The sequence below is a fragment of the Mauremys reevesii genome, linkage group 15 (genome assembly GCF_016161935.1).
Source record: "Mauremys reevesii isolate NIE-2019 linkage group 15, ASM1616193v1, whole genome shotgun sequence".
Taxonomy (NCBI): domain Eukaryota; kingdom Metazoa; phylum Chordata; order Testudines; family Geoemydidae; genus Mauremys; species Mauremys reevesii.
The window spans coordinates 32,517,008-32,542,262 of NC_052637.1; the positions used below are offsets into that span (position 1 = coordinate 32,517,008).

At 45.2% G+C, this 25,255-nt stretch overlaps 1 protein-coding gene across 3 annotated transcripts in view; it reads left to right on the plus strand.

Annotated features, from left to right (window-relative positions):
- The window catches only part of LOC120383191 (voltage-dependent T-type calcium channel subunit alpha-1G-like), a 275,720-nt gene that overhangs the window by 193,175 nt on the left and 57,290 nt on the right, over window positions 1-25,255 (plus strand). For all 3 annotated transcript variants that reach the window (XM_039500955.1, XM_039500956.1, XM_039500954.1), the window contains 7 exons: window positions 4,677-4,745; window positions 5,723-5,749; window positions 7,798-7,891; window positions 8,937-9,121; window positions 9,338-9,769; window positions 19,071-19,171; window positions 21,591-21,714. In XM_039500955.1, the coding sequence (XP_039356889.1) occupies window positions 4,677-4,745; window positions 5,723-5,749; window positions 7,798-7,891; window positions 8,937-9,121; window positions 9,338-9,769; window positions 19,071-19,171; window positions 21,591-21,714 (1,032 nt within the window). The remainder of the gene's footprint in view (window positions 1-4,676; window positions 4,746-5,722; window positions 5,750-7,797; window positions 7,892-8,936; window positions 9,122-9,337; window positions 9,770-19,070; window positions 19,172-21,590; window positions 21,715-25,255) is intronic.

Consider the following 25,255-nt stretch of genomic DNA (forward strand, 5'->3'; position numbering starts at 1 on the left):
ACTTAAATAGAGAGAGAGAGGGAGGGAGGGAGAAAAAAATAGCTCTTATTTTTTCTGTTTCTTTGCTAGGACCAAGTGCAATAAACCAGGCTGTTTAACTGAGCTTAAATGAAAAGCTTTGTTAGCATTAATATAATTGCAAGGATTCAGCTGTGAGTCAGTCAGTGCTGATGGAATAAAATGCTCTAAGAATGTCTTTGAAAGGGGCTTCGCTGTGTTTGGGAGCCAGATTAAAAGCCATCCCTGTAAAGTTATGCAGGCTGGTGAGAGATTAGTGACATTATTATCTTTTTGGATGGTCTGTGTTGTTGATCTCTTCCTGCCTGTGGCTCAACGACACTTTTGCACATTTTTAACTTCGTTGTTCCTAGGCTATCGATTGATTCTCTGGGCAGGGAGCCTCTGTTAAATATCCTCTACCTTCCGTAAGGACCTATGGGAAGTCAGCAAAGAGGTCTTAGATCTGAATTGAACTTGGCCCCTGTGTCTTTCTAACAAGCGGTTCATAGTGAATGAATATATAACAGACTCCCTGAAACTAGCAGACAACCAGGGCTGCCTATGACCCAGGTCTCTACGGGCTAACAGAAGCAAAAAATAAAATAAAATGTTCATGAGGAAAGAGAAGAGAGAACTTTACGCTTTGCAGAAGGGCTTAGATAAGGAAGTACTAGCCAGCAGTATTCATCAGTATCTAGTAGTACAGGTTGTAATTTAGAGTGATGTCTCAGCTGATGGATGTGTGTTGAGGGAATAATAAACATTAAAGTTTGTCACCTCCCTGTGCCATAATAATCCATCACACCATAACTAGCTATTTATACAACCTGATTGTTTTGATATTTTCCAAGTGCCATTTAAGGGGATAATTTGTTGAATAGTTCTGGGATGAGGGCGTAGGTATGTGTGTTGTCATTTCACACTGGGTTAGTGTGTTGTTTTTAATTGCCTATTATCATATCCATCTCTCTCTGTAAGTTGTCTTCTCTGTCGTGGAAAATGGAGTTAAGGTCACTGACAAGTTCTTCTGAACAACAAAAGATTTCTTTTCAGGAGGCGTCATGTGCTTTGCCTAAGTATACGTAAGCACGGGTCAAAAAACAAAAAACAACAACTTGTCCTCTTGTGGAGGGATGTCTGACTTGAAACTCAACCTCTCTCTGGTCAGTCTTGTTCATTGATTCTAGAGCGGCCACCTGATTGAAATATCACTTGCTGCAACTAGCCAGTAAAGAAAAGGACTTAACTTTTTACAAACAGCATAACAACATTTCACTGAGAATGCAAATCCAGTTGTTTTTTTGAGGAAATTAGTTTGTCTCTAGACATTGGAATAGAGGGATCAGATTCTGATCTTAAAATCACTACTGTAAATCCGGAGTGACTCCATTAAAGACAGGGGAGTTACACCTAATTTAGGCCCCAATTCCAGAAAGCACCAATACTTACCTTGAAGTCAATGGTACATATGCACATACCTAAAGTTAAGCATGTGTTTAAGTGCATCCCTGAATCAGAGTCTTACACTTGGTGTAACTGAGGCCAAAACCTGGTCCCCCGGTCTTAGTTCCAAATTCTGATGTCTGTTATGTTTGTGTCATTCCTATTTCACTCTTTTGATACTGATGAAGTTACTCCAGATTTACACCAGTGTAACTACCATTGGAATTTGGCCCTTTTGTGTCTCAGACTTTTGTAATATATGGTCATCTCCCCCCCACCCCGACGCCCACCCCAACCCCCCAGCCCCTGGTGAATGGTAAGATATTCTCTGTAGTCTTCTTGTAAAATGAAATCTTGTACACAAACCTCTCCGTTCAATTGCAGTTTTTCTTAGGCAGGCAGGTAGGCAGAGTGGATGTTTTCTGGATATGGTGAGCCAGATTCTCAGCTGGTGTAAACTGGCATTATTCTATTGACTTCAGCAGAGCTACATCTTCTTACATCAGCTGAGGATCTGCTCCTGACTATTTTATTCAGCTTTACAACCAAAAAAAAAAATGTTTCCATTTCTTGCTAACACACATAGCAGGGGGCCATCTCCTAAGTGAAATTAGATGAGATCATCTCCCATTGTAAATAACCCCAAGCTTTTATCTCAGGTGATCATTCCTGGGTCCTTGACCCTCTCTTTCTGGTTTATTTGGGTATTTTTTCTTTCATTGTCCTTCAGATTTCTTCACAGAGTGTGTTGCTGCTGCCTTAATCTCTCCAATCCTTGAGTGCCTTTCCTCCAGCTGCAAACACCTTGTTAATGTAGTGCATGCCTTTGCAGGTCTTTTGGTTGCTAAGCAGCAGATGTACATATGCGGTTAAGAAACAAAAAGAACCTGTTCCAAACTTTCAACAGCGATCCCTGTATTTCATTGTAACCTGGCTATTATGCGCAAAGGGCACACACCCAATTTTCTGCAGCCTGGAGTTTTTTAATGTACATTCTGTGAATTACTTAGATTCAGAATTTGTGCCTGAAACCACAGCAGCTCTAAGGTGTGGAAGATTTGCTGTGTGACTCCATTTGATAGAGCTGCTAATACAATATTACTTGAGTGAACTATCTGGTCTGTGCCCTGGGGATTTATCTCTGAAGCAAACAATGACTCCTGGTAAGAGAGCTTTTTGTCTGACATAAAGCTCCTCTCCTGGGGGACTTCGTGATAATGTTATCTTTGAAGCATATTCTTCCATTGGTAATCCTCTCAATTTCATGTTCCCCTTGGTTTCTCTTCTTGTCTCTGGCAATCCTCAGTTGCTGGTTCGTCTCATCTCCCTTCTTTGTGCCCGTTGTTCTTTAATTCCACCTTTCCCGTCACAAGGCAACCAAGGTTCAGTGAGGACTGGGTTGTGTATGCATGCAGAGCACTTGTGTGCTTTATATATTAACTAAGATAAAAACCCAGAGTCTGTGGTGTAGTACCAGACCATGGCTAAACAGTCTGAGACAACAGAACCTTGACTTCTCCTTGGACTCAAACAGAGGGAAATGATCAATTTTCACTCATCGGTGATTTAGATTTTGTACTGTATTTTTGTCACGTCCTATACTTTTTACACTCCAGTCAGTTTCATTGGGATTATCCTTATGAAGGATAATTGTGTGTTTAATCTTTTGCTGGGATATTCATGTGTCTTTTTATTAGAATCAAATTTTATAATACTTTAAATTACATGTACAATATATGCTTGGAAAGACATTGCTACCACTGTTTGGATCCAAATTTTAACTTACTGTTCTTAAATATTGTTCTAATGTATAGAGGGATGCAAAATCCAGTACCTCCAAGAAATTAGCCCAGTTGGCATAGCAAGAGCTGTGCAAATAATGGATTTTTCAATTTATTGGCAATTTTGAAAAATTGTTTTGGGTTCAATAGAAATAACATTTTTTGAAATGTTTGGTGAATCAAAAAGTAAAAAAAAATGTTTTGGGTCAAATAAATCTTTTGCTTAGATTGAGATTTCTTTCCCTTTTTAAAATTGAAGGTAATTTTGAAACAAAGGAAAAGTCAAAATGTTTTGTTTGGAAAATGTTGAAACAAAACATTTTGCCTTTTTATAAAAAATTAGGGTTTGGGGTTTTTTTATTTGACTGAAACAGTTTCACCAAAATCAACAGAAAATACACAACATTTTTTTTTTGGTTGACCTGAATCTGCATTTTTCACTGCAAAATGTTGATTGAAAAATTTTACCCAGCTCATAATCCGTGCCAAGATTTCAATGTGATAGATGAGAGAGACACCAAAAATAATATGCAAACTCCTCCTACTGCCTCTGTAGTGTGCAGCTAAATTTAAAAAATTCCATTCCCAAAGCTGCACATGTGTCTCCAAACATGCTTGAATATGCTGAGAAGTAAACACACGTCTGTCAAGTCAACTTTTGCTGTGGAAAGGGAAATGCAAAGGGGAATAATGATAAGTGTTTTCCAAGTGGAAAAGGATAAAGTAGGTACAAAAATGTTGTTTGTGAGGTATTTGGGGCCCAATCCTGGAGTCATTACTCAGACACAACCCCCAGGGCCTGATCCAAAACCCACTGACATCAATAGACTCCGATTGACTTCACTGGACTTTGGATCAAGTCCCCACTGATTTCAATGAGAGTTGATAGGGCCCAGTCAAAATAACAACATATCTAATCTATAAAAGTTTCTGATGGCTTCCCTTGAACTAACTATTTCATTTGGCTTTAACGGGATCAGTATTATGTGTTAATTAAACGCATGCATTGCTGCCTAATGACAGCATAATAAATACAGATCTCATTTGGCAGCCACAAAAAACCTGAGCATACATGGTTTTAATAATCAGATGGTATTTCATTAATGCGAACAGCTATCACATTGGAGCTAAATCAAATACTCCTTTTGAAACACTTATTTTAAAGGTAAGGATTTCTAAGGGCTGCGCTATCTTTTATCCTTTCCTTGCACTGAACAAAGTCAGCGGCGTCTGACGAGTCCAGAGTGTTGTGACCTATTCTGCTTTTTAATCTTGGTATGAAATTGCCGCTGATGGGTACGCATTACCCTTCTCTACCCTTTTTTCTTTTTACTTTGCTTCCTTTTATCTCTCTCTCGCTCTCTCTTTTTATGATCCACTCTCAATTTTGATGCCGAAATTGTAAAAAATCAACCCCCCCCCTCCCTTCCCTCCCCCCCATTTTTACTTCAGGAAATCACCAAGCGAGAAGACGCGAGTGGGCAGTTAAGCTGTATTCAGCTGCCTGTCGACTCGGCGGTGGTACGTAAGAACTCAGCATGAACCCACCCAAATGCCATCTGGTAGTTGTCTCTCTCTGTGGTGACTGGTCACACCCCATGACACTGTTCTCATTGTAGTAGCTGTTGTTCCTTTTGTCGTCATTGTCAAGGAGCCTTGATTTTAAGTCTCTTCCTTCTTTGTGGAGTCAGACAGGTCAACACAGACTCCCCACTCTCACCTGAAACTGTTCTGGCTTCCTGTGTCTTTTCTGTACAGGAATCAACTCTTCCCACTCAGGAGAGCTCACAAATGCCTCTTTTAAACCTCCCCCCCCCACCCTTGTAAACCTGAGGTATGGATGATGCTGTTTCCCAGGCATGCTTGTCAAACACCTCCCTGATCACGCACGCTGCTCCCTGCTTCTGGACAAAACCTCATCCCCCTCATGCACGTGCGCCCCAACCCCTCTAGCTGCATGTGGCAGAGTGGAGAGAACTGCCAAAGACTGAAAGGACCTAGAATCAAGGCTGTCTGTGGACACTTGTGTGTCAGAGCCCTGTGCTCTGGAGAAGTCAATATTAGCATTGAGGCAGCTGCAGTAGTCACTGATGGAAGAAATGCTCTAGTTCCACCAGGCGTTATGGACTGGATGCTGGACTCTCGCCTGTGTTATGCAGGAGGTCAGGTTAGATGATCATAGTGGACCCTTCTGGCCTTACGATTTATGAAGCTATGAAACCAAGCACTAACCAAACCTTGCCTCCCCTGCCCTTTACCCACCCAACCCTTCCCTTCTCATGCGTCTTTCCTTTTTCACTTCTGCCCCTTTTCTGTTCTGTCCTGCAACCTCTGGCTTTTACTTTAGCACAAAGGCACTTTCTGTCATGTTCAGGTACATTCTGCCCTCTTTTGTACATGCTAATTTAGCCACTGTGCCATATGGTCCATCTCAACATACTCTCATATTTCAAAGGGATTTTAACTCCATGTTCTCTCATAAACCCTTTTCCATCCAGAAAGGCAAACTGGGAGCAAAAGAACAGGTTATGACCACGAGGCCCTGCGGTGAGATGCCTGCAGTCGCACTTAATATGTCACACACTGTCTTAAAGGGGGTGATGGTATGTTCTGTTACAGCTACAGTAGGATGCTTCAAAGACATGGGGTTTGGTGCTGTGGGGACGGAAGTTTGCAATCCCCATGTGGTCCTGCTCCTCCTTTTAATGTGCATCTCTTACTGCACCCGAGAGGGCACCCCTTGTCAGTGACAGAATATTTGAGGAACACAAATTAAGTAATGAAACCTATTTGCATTGCTTATTAGTTTTTAACAACCCATTAAGGAGAAATGAAGTGGCAGGTTTTCTGGGAGAGAATACTTGACGTTCACATTCCAACAAAGAGACAGAGAATTTAAAAATTAAACTAAATTCAAGCCAATGTTAATTTAATATTCCTTCTTGAAAACGGCAGTCCTCGCCCATTAAAATACTGCCGGCCCTGCAGGGTGAGTTTCCTCAAGTAACAGGGTGATCCTGCAGGACAGGAAGAAATGTAAAAGGCAAGGACTGCCTTTCACGCTCTCGGTTTTCGTGACGCCACTTCTCTGAGAGAGTCCACAGTGTGATTGGAGAAAACGTAACTATTTGGCTGAACCAAAGAAAGGGTGTTTTCCTTTGAGAATGTGGGCCCAACCCTGGACTCTTTAGTCAAGCAAAACTCCCATTGAGTTTCTAGGTGGGCTTTGCCTGAGTAAGGAGTGCAGGTCTGGGTCTTGTATTGAATGTCGTTTCCTTCAGTCTGCCACTCTAGCACTTCCCTCCTCGCTGGAGCCTGTTCTGGCTTTTAAAATCAAACATGTACCCAAGCACCAAACTTCATTAGGGTGGACCAGGGCTAGTGGTGCAGCTTAGTCTTCACTGTAGGTGTTGGGTTCTCTTGTGCACCTAGATTCTCCTAGAGCTAAAGTAAGATTCTGCTTGGCTTCTGTCTTGTCATTGCATTTCCCCTCTTCCCCCTTCCCCTCCCCATATACATCACACTAAGGGAGGGGGCCGTTTTGCCAGAATTATGGTTTCAGTAGTAAATCAACCCCCTTCAGGTGGGAACAATTCTGGCAAGCTCCATTCCTGGCTGATGTATTGTGATTATACCACCCCCTAAGTATTTTTCCTCAGTGCCAATGGACAGAATCAAAAAGGGCTGGGCTGGGAAGGCCTTGATTCAGTCTACGTCAGATGTCAGCAATGCCTGAGCTAGGCGCTGGCAGAGCACGATAAGCAATGGAAGCGATGAACGATGGTAAATTATTTCACACCATTCAAGGGGGACTCGAGTTGGTTTCCTGGATAGGTTTCTGATGACAGACCAAGATCAAAAGGGGAAAACCCCTCGTCAACTCCTGGCATTCTAAATTGTACAGCAGGATGCAACTCCCCTAAATAAATAGGACGGTTTTACCACTTAGTATTGGGTGAAATGGGCACCTTGGGGAAGCCGAATTAGCTGTTATTGGGTTGTCTCCCTTTGGGAGATGTTCTATCACATACCAAGTGCTCTTGTGGCACTTTATGTAACTTTTCAGAGACAGACCCCCAGTTATCTGCTGACACCCACAGTCAAGTGTTTATGCCACTTGCTGGAGTTTGGATTATTTCATTTGAGCTTCAGTGGAAGGAGCTGTGTTCAGTGCTTGTGTGTAAACAGTTCTAATCCCCAGTCCCATATTAATGGTCAAGGACAAGGAGAGTCAGTTTTTCATCCAAAGAACGTTCATCAGGTTTATGTCCTTTCCCTCGTGTCTGCCCGGTGTACAACTCCAGCATAGGAGGTCAAGTGGTTGTCTTCTGACCCCAGCACTTGGCTGGTCTTTGGGTCTATACAGTAGCTCTGCCCTTTGGGAGTATAGTTAACAGTATGTGGTATAAATATGTGCATGCCTCATTGTGTGGAAGGTGATGTCCCATTGTGGTACAAATTTCAGTGGGTCAGTAGGTGTGGTTTTTGGAGATGGGGCCCATTGTTCAGAAGGTATTTCCATACTACCCATAGCCAATTATCCTGGTTGCTAAGCTGCTCTGTTTTGCTCTAGGGAGATGCTTCTAAGTCTGATTCTGAGGGGGATCTTTTCCCTCATAGCCTGGAAGAAGAGGGTGGACTTAAGAAAAACTTGTCAAACCCAGCCTGTAAGTAACCATGCTGGAAATCAGTCCTTCTAGGGTGACTTCACTTGATAGGAGACACAATGTGTCCAAAAGAGGAAAGCCCTTCTGGGGGGAGTGTTTAAGCAGTATCTCAGGCCATTGCAGACTCTATCAAGGTATAACTGATTTTAAATGAGTTGACCTAAAGGCAAAGATATGTAATGGTGTTAGCTCATTACTATCTCCCAGTAAAGCCCAAGAACCAGCCCATATACTATTGATATGGGGTTTATAGCTGGGGAAGGAAACAGCAGGGAGCTGCTGCCTGCAGTTACCACTTTGACAGGCAGCAGAGCTGTGATGCACTAAGACTTGGAGAGCAGGCACAGGGAATGGTCAGGGTGAGCTTTGCGGGGAGACATTTATTGTCCACAAGGTAGAAGATTCAGGGAGGTAGAAAGAGGAGAAACTGGGGGAGTCGAAGCTCAGGGGAGAAGAAGGAGAGTGTGGGACCACAGAGCACACTCGGCAGTGTTGTAGGACTTCTGTTGAAAGAACGTGGAGGAAGGAGTACAGAAGGGGAAGAGAACTGGGGAAGAAGAGCATAGGGAGAGGAAGTAGGGAAAGAGCTTACAGGAAGAGAGGGTGGGACACTGGGAAGCAAAGCTTGGGAGGAGATGAAAGAAATAAATGGAAGGGGGAAGTTGGGGGAGGCATGGTTGGCAGATTGCTGGTGCTCCTGAAGCAGCAGATGACAAACCAATGTCTGTTCTTGGCTGCTGATCTTTAAAACAGGTTTATGTGAGTCCCCATGCCATGCAATTTCTGGTTTTAAAACAAAAACCCAACCTCCCACTCTCTCATTAAAAATCTCCTTTGTCCCAATAATTGAAGAGTTCTCCCCTTTTCGTGAAATGATGTTATTGGCCCCATGACCTCCCCATGTTCTGATTAGAGCTGGCTCCTTTAGGGCCATCACGTCCTCTGTCACCCTGATTTTGGATGCAACCTGAAGGGTGATGGAGGATGATGGGTTATTGCATGTTCCTAGAGCTGCAGTATCTTAAAAACTCCTTGTTTCTTCCAGTGATGGTACTGAGCGACCTCCCAGAGCTGAAGAAGAGTCTGACCCCGCCTCTGATCATCCACACAGCTGCCACCCCAATGCCAATGCCAAAAAGTGCCGTGTTCGGAGAGGCAGCTCGGGGCTATGAATCTCGCAGGGCCAGCAGTGTCTCTGTGGATCCCAATGCCTATGAACTCAAATCACCGGTATGCAGCTCATCTTCTTCATCACACTTTGTGGCTGCTTTGTTTCTGTTTGGTTTGTGCGGCTGTTTCCAGCGGTGTGGGCGGGCGGGCTGTCTGTCCAAGTGTTTATACTGTGCTCGCTGCCTTGGTATCTCTAGGCCTGCCCATTGGGAACAAGCATGAGATGGTGGCAGTGATGCTGGGTTGACTCTTTCCATGTTCTTGTCCCTTCCTCAGTCCAGCATACAGAGCTCCCCGCACAGCCCTTGGAGCGCAACCAGCAGCTGGAATAGTCGCCGGTCAAGCTGGAATAGCCTGGGACGGGCTCCCAGCCTGAAACGCCGGAGCCAGAGTGGGGAGCGCAAGTCCCTCTTGTCTGGGAACGGGAAGGAGAGTTCGGAGGAAGGGGAAAGCTCAGACGAGGAAAAGTCCAGCCGGGCTGGGAGTGTTAATGGCTCTTTACCTCACCGCATGGCGTCGCTGGAAACTAAAGGCTCGTTCGATCTCCAAGATACCTTGCAGGTGCCTTCCCTGTACCGAACCAGCAGCATGCACAGCAGCCGGACCGCTGCATCAGAGCATCAAGACTGCAATGGGAAAACCTCCCCAGGAGTCTTGTTACAGCAGCTCCAGTTGGATGACGATGATGGTGATGATGAAGGCAACCTGGTAAGACAAAGCAACAGTCGGTGGCTGCTGCAGCTTCTTGGCTTTTCTGTGTTTAACTGACACCCGTTCCCTTAGCAGAACGACGCTGCTGAGCGCCGAGCCGTCTCTCCTGCGCTCTAGCAGCAGACTTAAGAACACCATGTAAATCACGCGTAAAAGCCACAGGGGGTCCATGGTTATGAGAGCCCACCTCGTCTGGGACAGGTTAAATGCTACCGTGATGTTTAACGCTGCACTGCCAAGTGGTGTGGGGGTTGTGCTTCAAGCTGAAGTAATCTTGGGGTGTCTGTGGGGTAATATTGAGCCCTCTGGGGAATAAGGACGGGCTCCTCTTATGTCTGTGCTATTATTGATTTAGCACCGTGTTATTTAGCACCGTGGGTGTGCCCTGTGCATTACATATGGACAAGCCATAGTCCCTCCCGGAGGCACCGACTTCCTGAGTCCCTGGGGAGGTGGCACCAGACCGCGCCCCCACTCCACCCCTTTCCCCCAAACCCCTGCCCCCACCTTTCCCCACCCCTGCTCCGCCCCACCTCTTCCTGCCCCGTTCTGCCTCCTCACTCCCAGTGCCTCCTGCATGCTGCTGAACAGCTGACCACCGGCGGGCAGGAGGCACTGGAGGGGAGGTGGAGGAGCTGATCGATGGGGCTGCTGGTGGGTGCTGAGCACCCACTTTTTTTCCAGTGGGCACTCCAGCCCCAGAGCACCCACAGAGTCAGCGCCTCTGTTCCCTCCCCTGGAGCTTTCTCCACCTAGGCTTCACTGCAGCCCTGGCTGGATCACACATTTTCCACTCCTCCTGTTATACCCATTATCAGCCTGCACAGACACAAGTGCCGATTCTGGATGCATAACCTGTATCCCTCAAAGGGACTGAGCCCCCATGGCCTATCAATTTGCAGCAGGTGGCGTTGGCGGGGGGTGGTGTGGGGAAGGGTGAAGGTTACAAAATGAGACTTAGGCTTTGCAGCAAGAGGCACAAGCACATGTCTTTGAAAGGAGCCCCAGACCACCTTAGCTCTTGGACCTGAGCATGGTGCCCGTTCTGGCACCCCTGCCTTACCCCGCCATCCCAGCTTTTGCTTTCAGTTTTGGGTTAGGATGAGTGCCAAAATCTTAAAGCAAACTCAGTGAAGCCACCAAGTTCCAACTGGTTCCGTGTTGGAGCAACGAGAACCTCAGATCTCACATGCTTTCTCTGCAGAACCATAAATGGCAACATACAGGGGAGAGGGCTGATGTGGTCCATCTGAGATGTGCAGCTGTGTTTGGAAGACTGTGTCATTTGGTTTCTACTTCTGTTTCTCAAGTGATATTAGTCATGCAGTGGACATAGCCTGGCTATCTGTGCATTTTCTGAGTAACACTTGGCTAGTCTGTGTAGGCGCATGGGATGCAGGTCGGGGTGGGACAGGGGAGGAGACCAGGGTATAATGAAGAGCCATTAGTCCAATATGTATGTCTCTTTCAGAGGTCTGAGAAGTGCCATTTAGAAAATGTTCGCTAAAAGCATGGCAGGGGGAGAAAATCAGCTGTAATTTTGCACTGATTAGAGATGCGAGGTGGTTAAGAGGCATTTCCCATTTTTACATTTTCCCTGGATCTGTGCTGTCAAATGAATGTGTGTAATTTGCAATGTGATGCTGTGCCCAATTTGTGTAAATGCCAAAGCAGTTTCAGCGTTAGAGTCACTGCAACCGCGCTAGAGATGCGTCTAAATACAAGGAACCAAACTGAGAGCTGTCATCCACCCTGTCCAGCCCCTTTAAGGGAAATCAGGGGTGGAGGTTAACACCAAACTTGGCCTCCAGGCAATAAGGAACATAGAATGTGACTTATCAAATAAAAACCTGCAGACCACCTTCCCCACGTATCTCTGCTCCTGGAGGTCTCCTGGAACTTTATCTCCCTGTGCGTACAAGCGTAAATGTGACACGAACATCTCATTTTATTGAGACTTTTCTCTCATTCATCCCTGACCTTTTTCTGTTATGTTAGCAAAACCTGCATGGGGACATTGCAAAGGCTAACAAGACCTTGAAACATCTTCCATAAGATACAGCAGGAGAATTTCACTCCCTATCCGGAGAGTTACAAACAGGATGAGACAATAACATGTGACAGCAAATTGCTAATAAAGGGAGAGTCTAAAAATGTATACAGCTCACCCAAGGGTCTAGGCTTATTCTGAGTCGTGAGCCTGCCCTAGCTCTCGGACGGACGGCTTGACAACTAGCTAAAATCAAACTCTAGGCAGATAGCAATTGACACTACAGCGCAAAATCTGATGATCTTTAGGATAATGGTCTCCATGTTCTTGTCACAAACTGATGTCCATGAAAGACCCACCAGTCTTGCTCCCCTTCAGTTTGATGGGAGCAGGACTGGGGACTATGGTACTCCAACCCATGCTGAACAAGGAAAGGCTTAAACCCCATTCATTCTCCTGGAAAGAAAAGCGCAGCCTGTAGAGACTGCATCAGGCTAGGAGTGAGGAGCTATAGCCCACTGGGCAGACGGACAGTGTTGCTGACTGCTGTGCCTTGTGAACTAGGAATCGTGAAAAGCCGGAGGTTTCTTATGGGGTGGAATGCTTCTTGGAAGGAGGAGAGGACTGGAGGCTGGGGAAAGGCCTTGGCCTTCTTTCTCCTTCACTCCCCTGGCAAGGAGAGGACTGGGGCTGTGGGGACATCCTGCCAATAAGGGAGGATTTGTTTTCTTTATTTGATGGTTAGGTCACTTGAGCACACAAGACTGTGTGGGATTAATTGCTGAACCAGGAGGAAGCCAGGTTTGTGGAGGCTGTGGGGGGAGCTTCTTGGTTTGTGGTGTGTGTTAGGCCTGTCTACTCTAGGAAGTTAGGTCGGTATAGCTACGTTGCTGTGGAGTGTTAAAAATCCACACTCCTGAACGACGCAGTTTAACCAGTGTAAGCCCTGGTGTAGACAGCGCTAGGTTGACAGGAGAATTCTCCCATTGATCTAGCTACCGCCTCTTGCGGAGGTGGATTACCTTCCCTGACAGGAGACGCCATCCCGTCAGTGTAGCTAGTGTCTTCACCGAAGTGCTACAGCAACGCAGCTGCAGTGTTTTAAGTGTAGACAAGCCCTTAGTCTGCTTAGACCAGCGACCCCAATAGATTGGGCAGTGACTCCTGTTACTGTCCCAGAAAGGAGATAAATGGGTGTTAGCCAATCATATTTGGACAGAAAAAGGCAGGCACCTGCCAGCATCTGAAATGCTGTAAACTGTCAGTTGTAAATTGACTGGGCCTGGAAAATGCAGCACAGCACAAACACTGGCTAGTCTACCTTAGTGAGCATTTAAGATGCAATGAGCAACCAGCGTGGGTCTGAAATAGGCATCATTCTCCATCGTAGTGTTAGTCTGGGCAAGTGTCTGTGAACAGTAATTATTGGAGAAGCAGCTGGGGCAATACTGAGACTATGAAAGCAGCAGGTTGAGGAAATATCTTAATACATTTCATTGGTATTGGAGAATGAAAATGGAACTTTGAGACTGTTAATGGATGCTAAAGACGACCATAATTGCAAAGTACATACTGACCAGAAACAGAGGTTCTTTTGACCAAGATATAGTTGCCTAGCCACAAATCTCCTTTTTTAAAATATACTTATTCCACTCTGTCTCAGATGTGGACTCTCAGGCTATAATTTTAACTGATTGCTTTAACCTGGTTCTTAACCTCCTAGAAGTGCTGCAAACCACTTTGGTCACCCTTGAGATGGAATTTCTAAGAAAAGGGCCTGTCATTATTCTCAGAAGAATCATTATTAAAATTATCAAAAGATCATGATCTTATTGCTAGCTGGAGACTTTTTATCCTCCGGCTCAAGGCCAGATTTCTTTCCCGCTTACCTGAACCAAACACGTAAGTGGCGCATCAGAACATACTGCGTGCAGTATCTGGTAGTTTGCATCCTGCAGCTAGTAAGTTGGTAACTGACTGCAATCTTGGAATGAATTTCTGAATCAGGTTATGTACTGCATCTTTAAGCTGAGATTTTTAAAGACTGTCGTCTTCTCCGCTTTCCATGGACACAGTATAAATATTTACTGTAAACAGACTAAAGTCCCTGTAGTAATGCTCTAAGATCTGGGTTTGCTCTGGTGTCCTTTGCCAAACTTCCCATCCCTATTTTATTGTGCTGTGCTATGAAGTGGATTGTTTGCTAGACCAGTGTCCTCCCAGTGTTTCAATGGCTCTGTCGGTAATAGGTTGTAAACCACTTGGTGCACTTTTGAGATGGAAAGTGCTATATTCTGGGGAAATAAGGTTCGTGTTTCTTGGCTCGTCCTCATTGTGAGGGTTCTCCTGAATTCTTCCACAGAGACCATAAGTTTTCTCCCTTTTTCTAACAAATAATGAAACAGCAGCTACTAGAAAATATTGTGTAGATTGAAGAATTCGTTCCCTCGGTATTTTGAGCTTCCTGCTCTGATTTCCTCATGTCACTTTTGGGCTCTTTGCCCCCAATTTAACCTGGGTAGAACAAGAGGAAATTTCAAGTTTTTTTTTCCAAAGAAAATAAACAAGCTGGACTCTTATTTAGATCAATTTGATCCTAGAGGACTAAATGTGCCTTTATGGAGCAACACCCCAAAAGCTGTCCTTATTGGATGTACTTGATGTTTTCTGCACTGAACTAAAAACTAGAACAAGGGCCAGATTCTGATCTCCCCGGGCCCACTTTACATTGGTGTCACTGTATTGACTTTAGTGAATTCACACCCAATGAACACTGGTGTAAGTGAGACCAGAATCAGGCCCATTAACTCTTCTTCACACAATAAAATCAAGGGACAAAATTCTGCTCTGGGTTGCACAAGTGTAAATCTGGAGGAACTCCACTGAAATAATGGCCCAATACAAATCTGGATTTATACAGGTGTAACTGCAATCAGACTCTGACCTGAGATCTTTGATGTTCATATATGCTGGTCCAGTTTTTTGTTTCTCTCTCTGTCTGTCTCTCGCTCAGAGTGAAATTTCCACATTCTGCAAAAGGTCCATTGTAATGTTAGAACCAAGCTAGTGAGAAATAGGAGCAGAAAGAGGGGAAGCTACGTGGTCTCAAACCAAAAGACTCTTCAAACACAATCCCCCATATGCAAAGTGAGAAGAATTCTGTTTGTGCTTTTTCATCTGCTTTGCACTAGTTTTGTAACAAGCAGATCAACAATCAGGGAATCATCTATTTTATTATCTCAATCTTCCCCCGCTCAGTGTTTGGAATGAAATAATCCATTCCTGAGATTCATAATACATCTTCTAGCTTGTATTCAGTTGACTTGTTAGGCATGGATGGTTTATTAGCAGATTTTTTTCCCCTATAATAAAAAATTTATAGATCAATGTCTCTCTGTGACTCCAAGACGTATATCAGTCATCTTTTAATGTCAGCATTCTTCCCTTCTGCCCTCAGAAGCACATTAATAATATCCGAAATTCCTAACCAGGAAACTATTTTTCAATAGATCTCATTAATGTAGTCTCTAAAGGGTTCTCTATTCCCCCTTTGATGTTTGAACATAACACTGGTTAATATCAATGGGAGTTATGCACGTGTTTTGTCCACTGGATAGACCCCTGGGGCATGTCTCTCTTTGTCAGCTGGGTAGAGCATTGAGCACAGAGGGAGTTTAGCTTCAATAGGCCAGCAAGATCATGCCCATAACATTCTGTCTAAAGGAGCAACTGAATTAAAGGGTTGTTGGTTGTTGTTTTTTCTTCTTGTTCTCCCACATCTTTATTCATCCTGGCCAGGTGTGTATTATGAACAAATAGATGTGATTTAAATAACATAATTGCTATATCTCTTTGAACATAATGCAAACTCCAGCAGCAATCAGGCTGATTGTAAGCAATGCTGTGTATCTGGACTTTGCAGAGAAAGCATTTGATGGGGGTCGGCTGGAAATACTCATTTTTTTTATTTCACAGAGATTTGGATGTGGCTCAGATGATCATGGGCCAAACTGTGCTCTCAGTTACACTGGTGTAAATCTGGAGGAACTCCTTTGACTCCAGATTTACCTGGCTATAACAGAGACCAGAACTTGGCCTTGTATAAGGAAGCCAAAGCTTCAGTAAAGACTGATGGATCCATGTCCCAAGCCTTTCCCATACATGTTGAACAGAGGGACAGGATGGAAGTTCACTTTTCTTCTTTGTTATCTGATGTAGCCTTTGAACTGCGAGCTGCAACAATTAGACAAAACCCAAAATATCTTTGGCATTAAAACTGGACGAAAGGAACACAAAGAGGCATTCTGTGCTGCTGACGCATTCCCATTCACTTCAAATCCCCAAGATAAATACCAGAAATGCTTTGAATAATAGATCCTTTTGGAACCTGTCCAGCATATAAAATTAACTGGACCAAGTCACAGCTCTTACGACATGCTCAAGGGCTGGGGTAGCTATCAGGGTTCTATCTAGAACTTCATAAGGTGGCTTTCGTTTTCCAAAGGTTTCAGTTTGTCACCGAGCATTTTCATTAAAACGGACACTGTACTAGCTATTACCAGTTGCTAATGAGACTCCTGGCTGAGTGCATATAAGCACAGAAAGCATTTCACCCATTCCACTCAATTACCCTGACAGCTCCAGTTTTTACAGTCCAAACCAGCTCAAACTGCTAATTGCTCAGCTCCTAGGGGGAATGCGCAGGCTTGTGCTTAAACTCTCTCATTTTATGCACTCCCAAGGTGCCTGTTTTGACCAGCAGTCTATTGGGTAGGGCACCGGACTTGGAAATCAAGTATCACAGGTTCAGCCACTACTCTGCTGTGTGACCACAAGCAAGGCCCTGCACCTCTCTTTGCCTATTTTACAAATGAGGATAAAGACATTGATCTTCTTTGTGGATAAAATGTGCCATTGGGCTTGATCCAAAGCCCATTAAAGTCAATCGAATAATTCCTATCGACTTCTTGGGCTTTTGAACATGTCCCTGTAAGAGCTATGTGGTGGCATTATCCAGAATTAAAAAGATGGAGTCGGGGGGGGGGGGGGGAGAGGGGAGGGGAGTATACAATCAGGATACAGGAAATCAAGAGATCGATGGATTATTTAGTCAGGGCAAATTGCTTCAAGTTATTTGTCATGCGAAGGCAAGACTGTAACCTTGAAAGTGGTCACCATTTTTACATCAGACCCATGATGAAAACTTGAGCCTTACAATTCACTGACACCCTATGTGCCATTTGATTGTCCTTTTGGTGCTTGGAGGTGGCTGGATGGATCCTCTGCATGCAGTGTGAACCATTCTGCTTCTGCTTTCACCCCATGCAACTCTATTGGCATCAGTAGGTTTGCAAGCAGTGGGTGTGTACAATTTGGTCCCATATGTCGATATCAACTACAGCTCAAACGATAAGAAGTTTGAGGTAGTTCAGTAAAGCGATAAATATTGGTGTGTTGCCCAGCAATTGGGATAATAATGGATGTATAAATCCAACAGTTAATTGATTGATTATAAATGATAACCCGGTAAAAGTTTACCTTCAGAATGTAGTGGATTTCCAACTAAAGACAATATCTGAAGTCTGACATTCTAGTGTGTTGGAGGAAGATGGGTAGAACTTGTGGCTAGTTTTGTTTTGGGGAAATCAGGTTTTAGTTTTGCAAAATCAAACCCAAGCCCTGGTGATTTTTTGCCCATTCCCCCTTTGTCTGACCCCCTCCTAATGCGTGTGTGTGTGTGTAGGGGGGCGGGATGTTCAGATAAATGGCTCTGTTTTAGACCTCTCTCTGGTTGGAGACTCATTAAGGACTAGATTGTGATACCCTTACTGACGTCAAGTAACACTTTGCTGCACAAGTAACCCCATTGATTTCAAGAAGTTGGCACATGATCTAAGCTAGTATTCAGCGCAGGTACGGGTACCCCTCTGCCCTGAGGGGTAGGCACATTGCTACATGGTTTATGGTATTGTGGAAAGAACAAATCTAATATCCGATACAGCTGTACGCTATGGGCCCCATCCAAAGCCCATTGAAGTTAATAGAAAGATTCCTATTGACTCTAACAGAATTTGGATCAAAGCCCTAAAATCTGCCATCCTGTCTTAAGCCACCATGGTGTAAGTAATCTATTAAAATGGTAAGGCGGGTGCACACTTGATGTTCTGTTAATGGACCAAAGTGGAAATCACTGGTGACTCCTCCAGTATCACAGCGGTGCACAAATATGTGACTCAGTCATAAAGTTCAAGGCAGGAATGAACCAGATCATCTAGTCTGAGCTCTTGTATATCACAGGCCTCTGTACACCACCCAGTCACCTGCACACCAAGTCCAACAGCCAGAATTAGACCCAGGTGCCACAGACACAAGAGTCCACAAGTGGTATGCAGACGTCTGACCCGCTGCCCTTTTTATTGGCTCTAACATAAGCCCTACATGTTCCTACTAGAATTAAACCTTGGAAGATTTGGGCAAACATCTGTTAAGTATCCAGAATGTCTGAGGCTGACCTCAGAGCAGGGATTTTAACCAATACACTTGTCCTGTTAGTGTATTCGTGATGCCATAAAAAATAATGGTAACAGAGTTTTCAGATGTTTGGAGAGTCCTGTCACTAATCAGCAGAGACCTGGGCTCTGCTGCTCTAAGCCCCAGTTTTTGCTGGCAGTGCCATGCACACTGGGGGTCTTTGCGTTTTCAGCTCATAATCGGCTGCTTTGCTGAATGGTGAGTGACGTTTCTGCTATGGGAAAAAATGTGACATCTTAGCTTTGTGACTGACTAGGTTTGGAAGACCCTTTTTTTAAAAAAAAAACAACGTTCTCTGCTTTTTTCTTTATGACTTTTAAAATGTCGTCTCCGTGTTAGTGTGGTGACTGTGAGCAGCTACCATGCGCAGCAGTGCCTGTCCACACAGTAGATGTCTTTAAATTTATGGCCTCCCACTTCCTTTACACAGCTGTGCTTAAGACATTTCTGTAAGTGGAGTTGCTTGCATGTACTCTTAGGTATCATCAATCTGTCCCTGAGGTGCACAGCAGGGCATGTGTATCCATGCTGTCAATTTCATTATTTTAGTCTTGTATTACACACAAGAAATGTCATTCAGAAATGACCCCAGCTCGCAGGCCTGCCGTGCTGCCATATAACTTCCAGGTTGACAGGGAGGATGAGAAATTAAAGCACCACAAGGGTTTCATGCTTGGCTGTTTGCTTTCTCTGGGTTTCACTCCATGGCTGATGCTTGCTGTAGTTGCTCAGAATAACTGATTACAACTCACTGTACAGTTGTCATTTTTCTTTTAGAGCAAAAGTGAGCGTATGAAGGCTTGGATAAGGGCACACCTACCTTCCTGGTGCAAAGAAAGGGATTCCTGGTCTATCTACATCTTTGCTCCTCACTCTAAGTAAGGCAACTTCCATAATAATGTGATAGCTCTGGGTAGAACTGAATGTAAGTGTTACAGCGGATCACTCTGCCCCAGTACCGTGAAGATCAGAGCCTTCATTGTATGCCAGCCTGCCCGTCTCCCAGTCGGTGCATCAAGGAGGGTAAAGCCCACAGCGCTCCCTAAGTCTTGGAGACAGATTCTTTCCCCTGCTCCACTCCTTATGTACCACTCCATTGACTTATAGTAGCCATACGGGTTGCTGCAACTAGCTGGGGAGCATTCCCCTGGTGCAGATAAATTGTAGGATTGCTGTAAGCTCTAGCGTAAGGACGGGCTGTGAGCAGATCATGGGCACGTGGGTGTGGGCTCTTAGCTTATAGTATCTTTGGGATCAGGGGCTGCATTGTAGCTCATAGCCAGCCCAGGGAGCAGCCCCTCTCTGCTTTAACTTACACCAGGATCAGGTTCAGCTCCCAGAACAGCCCACAATACGGAGGGTGAAAAGGTGGTTTAAAGCCATCTTGGCCCTCACCCATGCTCTGTGCCTCCTGGAGGTGCGGTACGGAATCTGAGCCCCTGTTTATTCACCCGGGGTACCTGAGGAACGCTGCCTCCTCCCTTAGGATAGGTGGTGCTTTGGTCCTAAGGACTCGTGGATGCCAGCTGTCACCCCCATATCAATAGACAGGTCCCAGACATTGCTTCATGTACACTTGCTGTCCGTTTAAGAAAGAGCGCAGAACCTGCTGAGAGCCTTTGCCCTGGTGGAGGTGAGTACCAGGGCAAGCCAGGCTGCTCCAGGCTGGGAAAGCTGTGACCTAAAGGTCAAGGGGTCAGAATAGCTGCTGGAGGTAGCAGCAACCAGTTGTTTGCCCAGTAGTCTGTGGTGGTCAGCGACGGTGTGTAACTTACAGTCCCCTTCACACAGATTCTCATTGAACTACTCCCACCCATTCTACCAATGTCTGGGGGACTTCACCAGACACTGCGAAGGGCGGGGGGTTCAGTTAAGCTGGGAACCACTTTAACTGATCCCCTTCTTCCAGCTCCTCAGTGTGTAGTGAGGGACGTGGGTGTAAGTAGCTCCAGGGGAGTGTAAAGGGATTGAAGCTAAATTGCACATTACCCTTAAATCTGGCCCTGTGAGCCTATGGAAGTCTGTAAGAGGCTGGCAGTGCTTGCTGGGAACACCTCACCCTCTTAGCAGGTGTTGAGCCTGCTGGCAGAGTTAAGGTGGTCCTGCTTGACTCACTGGGGCAGGCAACTGGTTACTCCACCCTGATGGAGTACTGGGTACTCTGTTCCATGATGCTGCCAGCAGAAGCCCTCTGGGAGGCGGGAGGATCTAGGCTGTGGGCTGAGAAGTCCTAAGGGAGGAACCACAGGCACAGCCACTCTTGAGAGAGAAGGCTTGTACAGATCTTTCTTATGCTGCTGTTAATTTCTTTGTTAATAAAGCCAAGCACCCAGGGAATGGGTGAGCTTTTGACTTTACACAGTAGGTGGGGAAAACACCTGGGTACACAGTGGCTAAGTACATCCAATGGTATCTAAATTGGTGTCACACATGCGTTGGGGGGACCAAAAGAAAGTATTACCCCAACTTAGACTCCTCTAGACATAGACTTGCCTCTGAATTGGGCCCTTTGTGTTCCCTTTCTCCCATCCCCCAGTCACACTCCTCCAGGAAAGGCCCGTTGCTTACATAAAGGAGCAAGAGTCCTTTGTTCTTTCCAAGGGGCAGCTGCAAGATGGCCATCTGGAATCAGTGCCCTGATACACGTTCATGCAGCAATGTCATGGCTTGTCCTAGGGGCCGCCTTGCATTTTTAAGCTGGAGGGCCTAAAGCAGCATTACAGTTCATTCATACAATGATTACACAGACTTTTAGAAACAGTCTTTGGGAAATGTAATACCATGTTATAAATCCTGCATCAACGTACAGCCATCTGTCATGCTAAATAGCTCTTGTTCCTTTGTTCAGCATAGCATTCTTTAGCCTAGCACACTCAAACTGGGTTATTTTCTAGCTAGAGATGGAGCTAAACTAAAGCCTTGAATCCAAACGTGTCTTTGAAACTAGGGGTAAAGGAGAGCTTGAAATCTGAACCTGGCAATAGGTGTAAGTTGCAAGTGGCTGCTCTCTTTACAATGAACCAAACCCCAAATCCAACCAGGCACCCCTAAACTTTGTGGTGTTTGCAAACTGTGTTCAAATTTTGTGGCTTGCACCCTTTTCTGTTTATACTGAGAAAAATTTGCTAACACGTGGCCACCCTAGAGGAAGAGTCGGGAGTCAGCAACGCATCTGCTTTTCAAGCCGACTGTTCAGTTCTCACGCTGTGCATAAGACTGATACTTTGACAAAAGTGTTTCAGACCAGTTAGGTGTTAACAGCTCATTATGTGTCTTTTTTTTTCCTTTTCTGGGCAGATTCCGTCTGATGTGCAATAAAATCATCACTCACAAGATGTTTGATCACATCGTCTTGGTTATTATTTTCCTGAACTGCATTACCATTGCCATGGAACGGCCAAAAATTGAGCCCCACAGTGCTGTGAGTATCGGAGTTGTGCTACAGGTTAATGATTTCCTGAACTCTCTGCTGTCACATTCAGTGGGAAGCCACCAAAGCTCAAGCCTCTCTACTCCTCAGCTGGCCTCCTTGTTCTCAGTAGTATGAGAAAGAGTATCCTGTCTCTGCATAGCTCTAGTGAAGTCAGTCAAGTCTATGCTGATTTATACCAGCTGAGAAACTGGCCCTGAATTCCAGCTCAGGAATCAGATCTTTCGGGGCCATGCGGCTGCTTTGTGCAGCACTGACAAGTGCTTGGACCACAAACCGTGTCTAACTGGCCCAGAGAGGATCCACCAGTGAGAGATGAGCATGCAGTGGTATAGAGCTGACATGGGGGCTATCTACCATCCACCCTCCCTGCTGTGTGTGGTACGTGCATATGGCTAGATAAAAGGGAGCACCACACGTAGGGGGCCCCTTGCACTTCCCTGGTCCTGCAGTATGTTTTAGCTCTTTGTGATCATTACAGGCCAGCGTAAGTAAGGGCAGCCCTCAGGCTCTGACACCGCACAGAGGAAACAGCCATGCACAGAGCATCACCAGCATCAGGGCAGTGCATGGGAGGGCTTTAAGCCATCTCTGCATGCTGCTCGTGCCTTGTGCTCTGAACATCATGGCTGCATCCAGGGATCTGGCCCCAGCTGTTTATAATTGGCCATTCATGGTTTATTTAAAAGAAAATCGATCCTGCCTATGTGGTATTAACTTCAGCAATAAATGTACCTTTGCAGCACGTGCTGAAGTGGATTTTCCATGATGCTGCCAACAGACAGGGATTCTTTCAGGCATTCAATCCTCTGCCCTCACCAAAGCTTCTTTCGTCTGATTCTGAAACATACAAGACCAGCACTCATGTGCTGGGAAAGACATTAAGGCTTCCACTTTTAATATCCCATCTCCCCAGGCACAATCAGACTGTTTTAATACATGATATAACCAGGACATCTGTCTCCATTTTCTTCTCTGATAAACATTCAAACACTTTTACTCTCTCAGCGCAATGTTAGCTCCTTCCATCTGTTCTGCATCAGCGTATGGGTGGTGGGAAGGGATGGGGGAAGCTGTTCATTTTGTACTTTTCTGGCCTCTTTGTCGATCATCTTTGTTGTGACATAAGCAAATTGAATGGATACAAGCACTGTAATTCCATTTCCCCGAACCATTTGTTTTAATAAATTGCATAATGATTTTTCAAACCAGACCCTCATAACATCAACTCCTATCAGTCAGATGGGCAGAATCATCCACTTGCTCTTTTATTTCTGTATCGATTGCAGCTGAGAGATACACTAGGCTGCTTCTGACATATTGCAAAAGACTGTTCATATTGCAACAATATAAATCCCTGTTCCCTCAGTGCATGAGTGCCTTGCTGTTTATTGTTTGTGGATCTTTAGGCTGAGATCTTAAAACTAAGGTTCTTTGTGTTCTTCGTGTACATTAAAGATCCCCCTGGCACTCCTCCTCAGAGAATAAGCATGCCCCAATCTCCTTAAGCCAAATTTCTTTCCTTCACTGTTGTGCAATAAGTGACTGTCCTCCACCCCAGAGATGGCTGCATTTCATTGCATGTACATGGTAGCAAAGTGCTTTGGAGTCTTTCTGTATAAATGTAAACTCTCATTATCATGTTGTCATCTGTCAATATGTGAGTCCGGTGGGTTTTCTGGGGATAGAGCTGGGGAAAAGCGCTCGGTTGGTAGCCCTGGATAGTGAAGCCTCTGTATCCACAGAATATGTACAGCATGGATAGTAGCTCCAGTGCAGACTTCCTCACAGTTCCCCAGCCCTGCCAGGGAGGGGCCCACCATTAGGGTGAGTGGTGATTAGTCTTCACAACCCATTCAGTACTTGACCTCTTCTGAGTCTTGCAATGTTGCCAGTTAATGCCAGGGTGGTGGTGGCTTTTGTGATCCATTGGGAACTGGACTTTAGCCACCAACCAGCCAGCAGATGGAAACAACTCTTAGGGCTGGTCTATACTGGGGGGGGGGGGGGGAATATCGATCTAAGATACTCAACTTTAGCTATGCAAAGTATCTTAGTTCGACTTACCTGGCCGTCCTCACGCGACTACCGTGGCTCCCCCGTCAATGCTGCTTACTCCTCCTGCCGAGGTGGAGTACGGGCATCAATTCGCGGATCGATTTATCGCGTCTAGACAAGATGCGATAAATCGATCCCCGATAGATCGATTACTACCCACCGATCCGGCGGGTAGTATAGACGTACCCCAAGTCACTTCCAGCCTGGGCTGGATCCAAAACAATGAACTTAGACGGGGAAGCATGACCTATTAAGGGGCACAATGTTATGACAAAGGCTCTAGCATGCCACAGGAGGCTCAAGGAGCTCAAGGGGTGACTTGATCACAATTTATAAGTACCTAGATGGGGAACAAATATTTGATAATGGGCCCTTTAATCCAGGAGACAAAGGTATAAACACGATCCAATGGCTGGAAGTTGAAGCGAGACAAATTCAGACTGGAAATGGTGTACCTTTTTACAGTGAGGGTAGTTAGCCATTAGAACAGTTTACCAATGGTCATGGTGGATTCTCCTCCATCACTGGCAATCTTTAAATCAAGATTGGCTTTGTTTCTAAACGTTTTTCTGTAGGAATTTTGAGGGGGGAAGTTCTATGGCTGGTGTCATACGGGAGGTCTGATAAGATGATCACAGTGGTCCTTCCTGGCCTTGGTCCTTATGAAAGAGGCCTATAGCATGGAGCAGGGTTCCTGCAGATCAGGATTCTGTTTTCACCAGACACTGATATTTTTCCACACATGCCTGCCAGTTAATGAAACAGGCTTGTCATTCAGGCTGGGAGTTTTCAAAGTTTTGTTTTACAAGGTTTGGATCAACAAAAACACCCTTTTAATGAGAGTCCATTGATGCTGCTCTCTGTTAACTCACTTTTTTTTTAAATGAATTTGACATGGTGAATTTGGATGCTGCCTGAACTTATTTTGAGCTCCCAGCCATTGTTTAACTTACAGATGCCTTTTTTCGACTTCTGTTCCCCATTAGACATTGTCAGGCAGGCTGCTCGGACTTCTGCTGCACGTGTAAAAGGCTAGCTTGGGGGGGATGGGCATGCTGCTCACTTGAGCTCGCTCTCTGAGTGCAGGAACAGAGGAACTGCTCTGGATGCCGGCTCCCTCCCCAGCGAGACCACTGGGGAAAGTTGTCCTGGCATCTCACATCCATGACTCCTAGTGACATTAGAGGGTTTCATGAAAATGATGGAGGCAGAGATTTTTCCAAAGCTGGTGAAAGGATTTGGAGGCCCTGTTCCCATTGAAATGAGTGGGAACTGGGTGTCTGTCTCCTCTAGGCAGCTTTGGAAATCCTGTTGTAGCTCTTGGTATTGTGGAGGCTCTTAGAAAGCTAGAGCAAAGGACTTCTTTGCTGTCCCAACTTTCTTCGGAGGTATTAAATGGTGCTGTCTGGACACACCTACTGAATATTGCAGAAATAGTGCCAGGTCCTCAGCTGGTGTAAATCAGTATAACTCC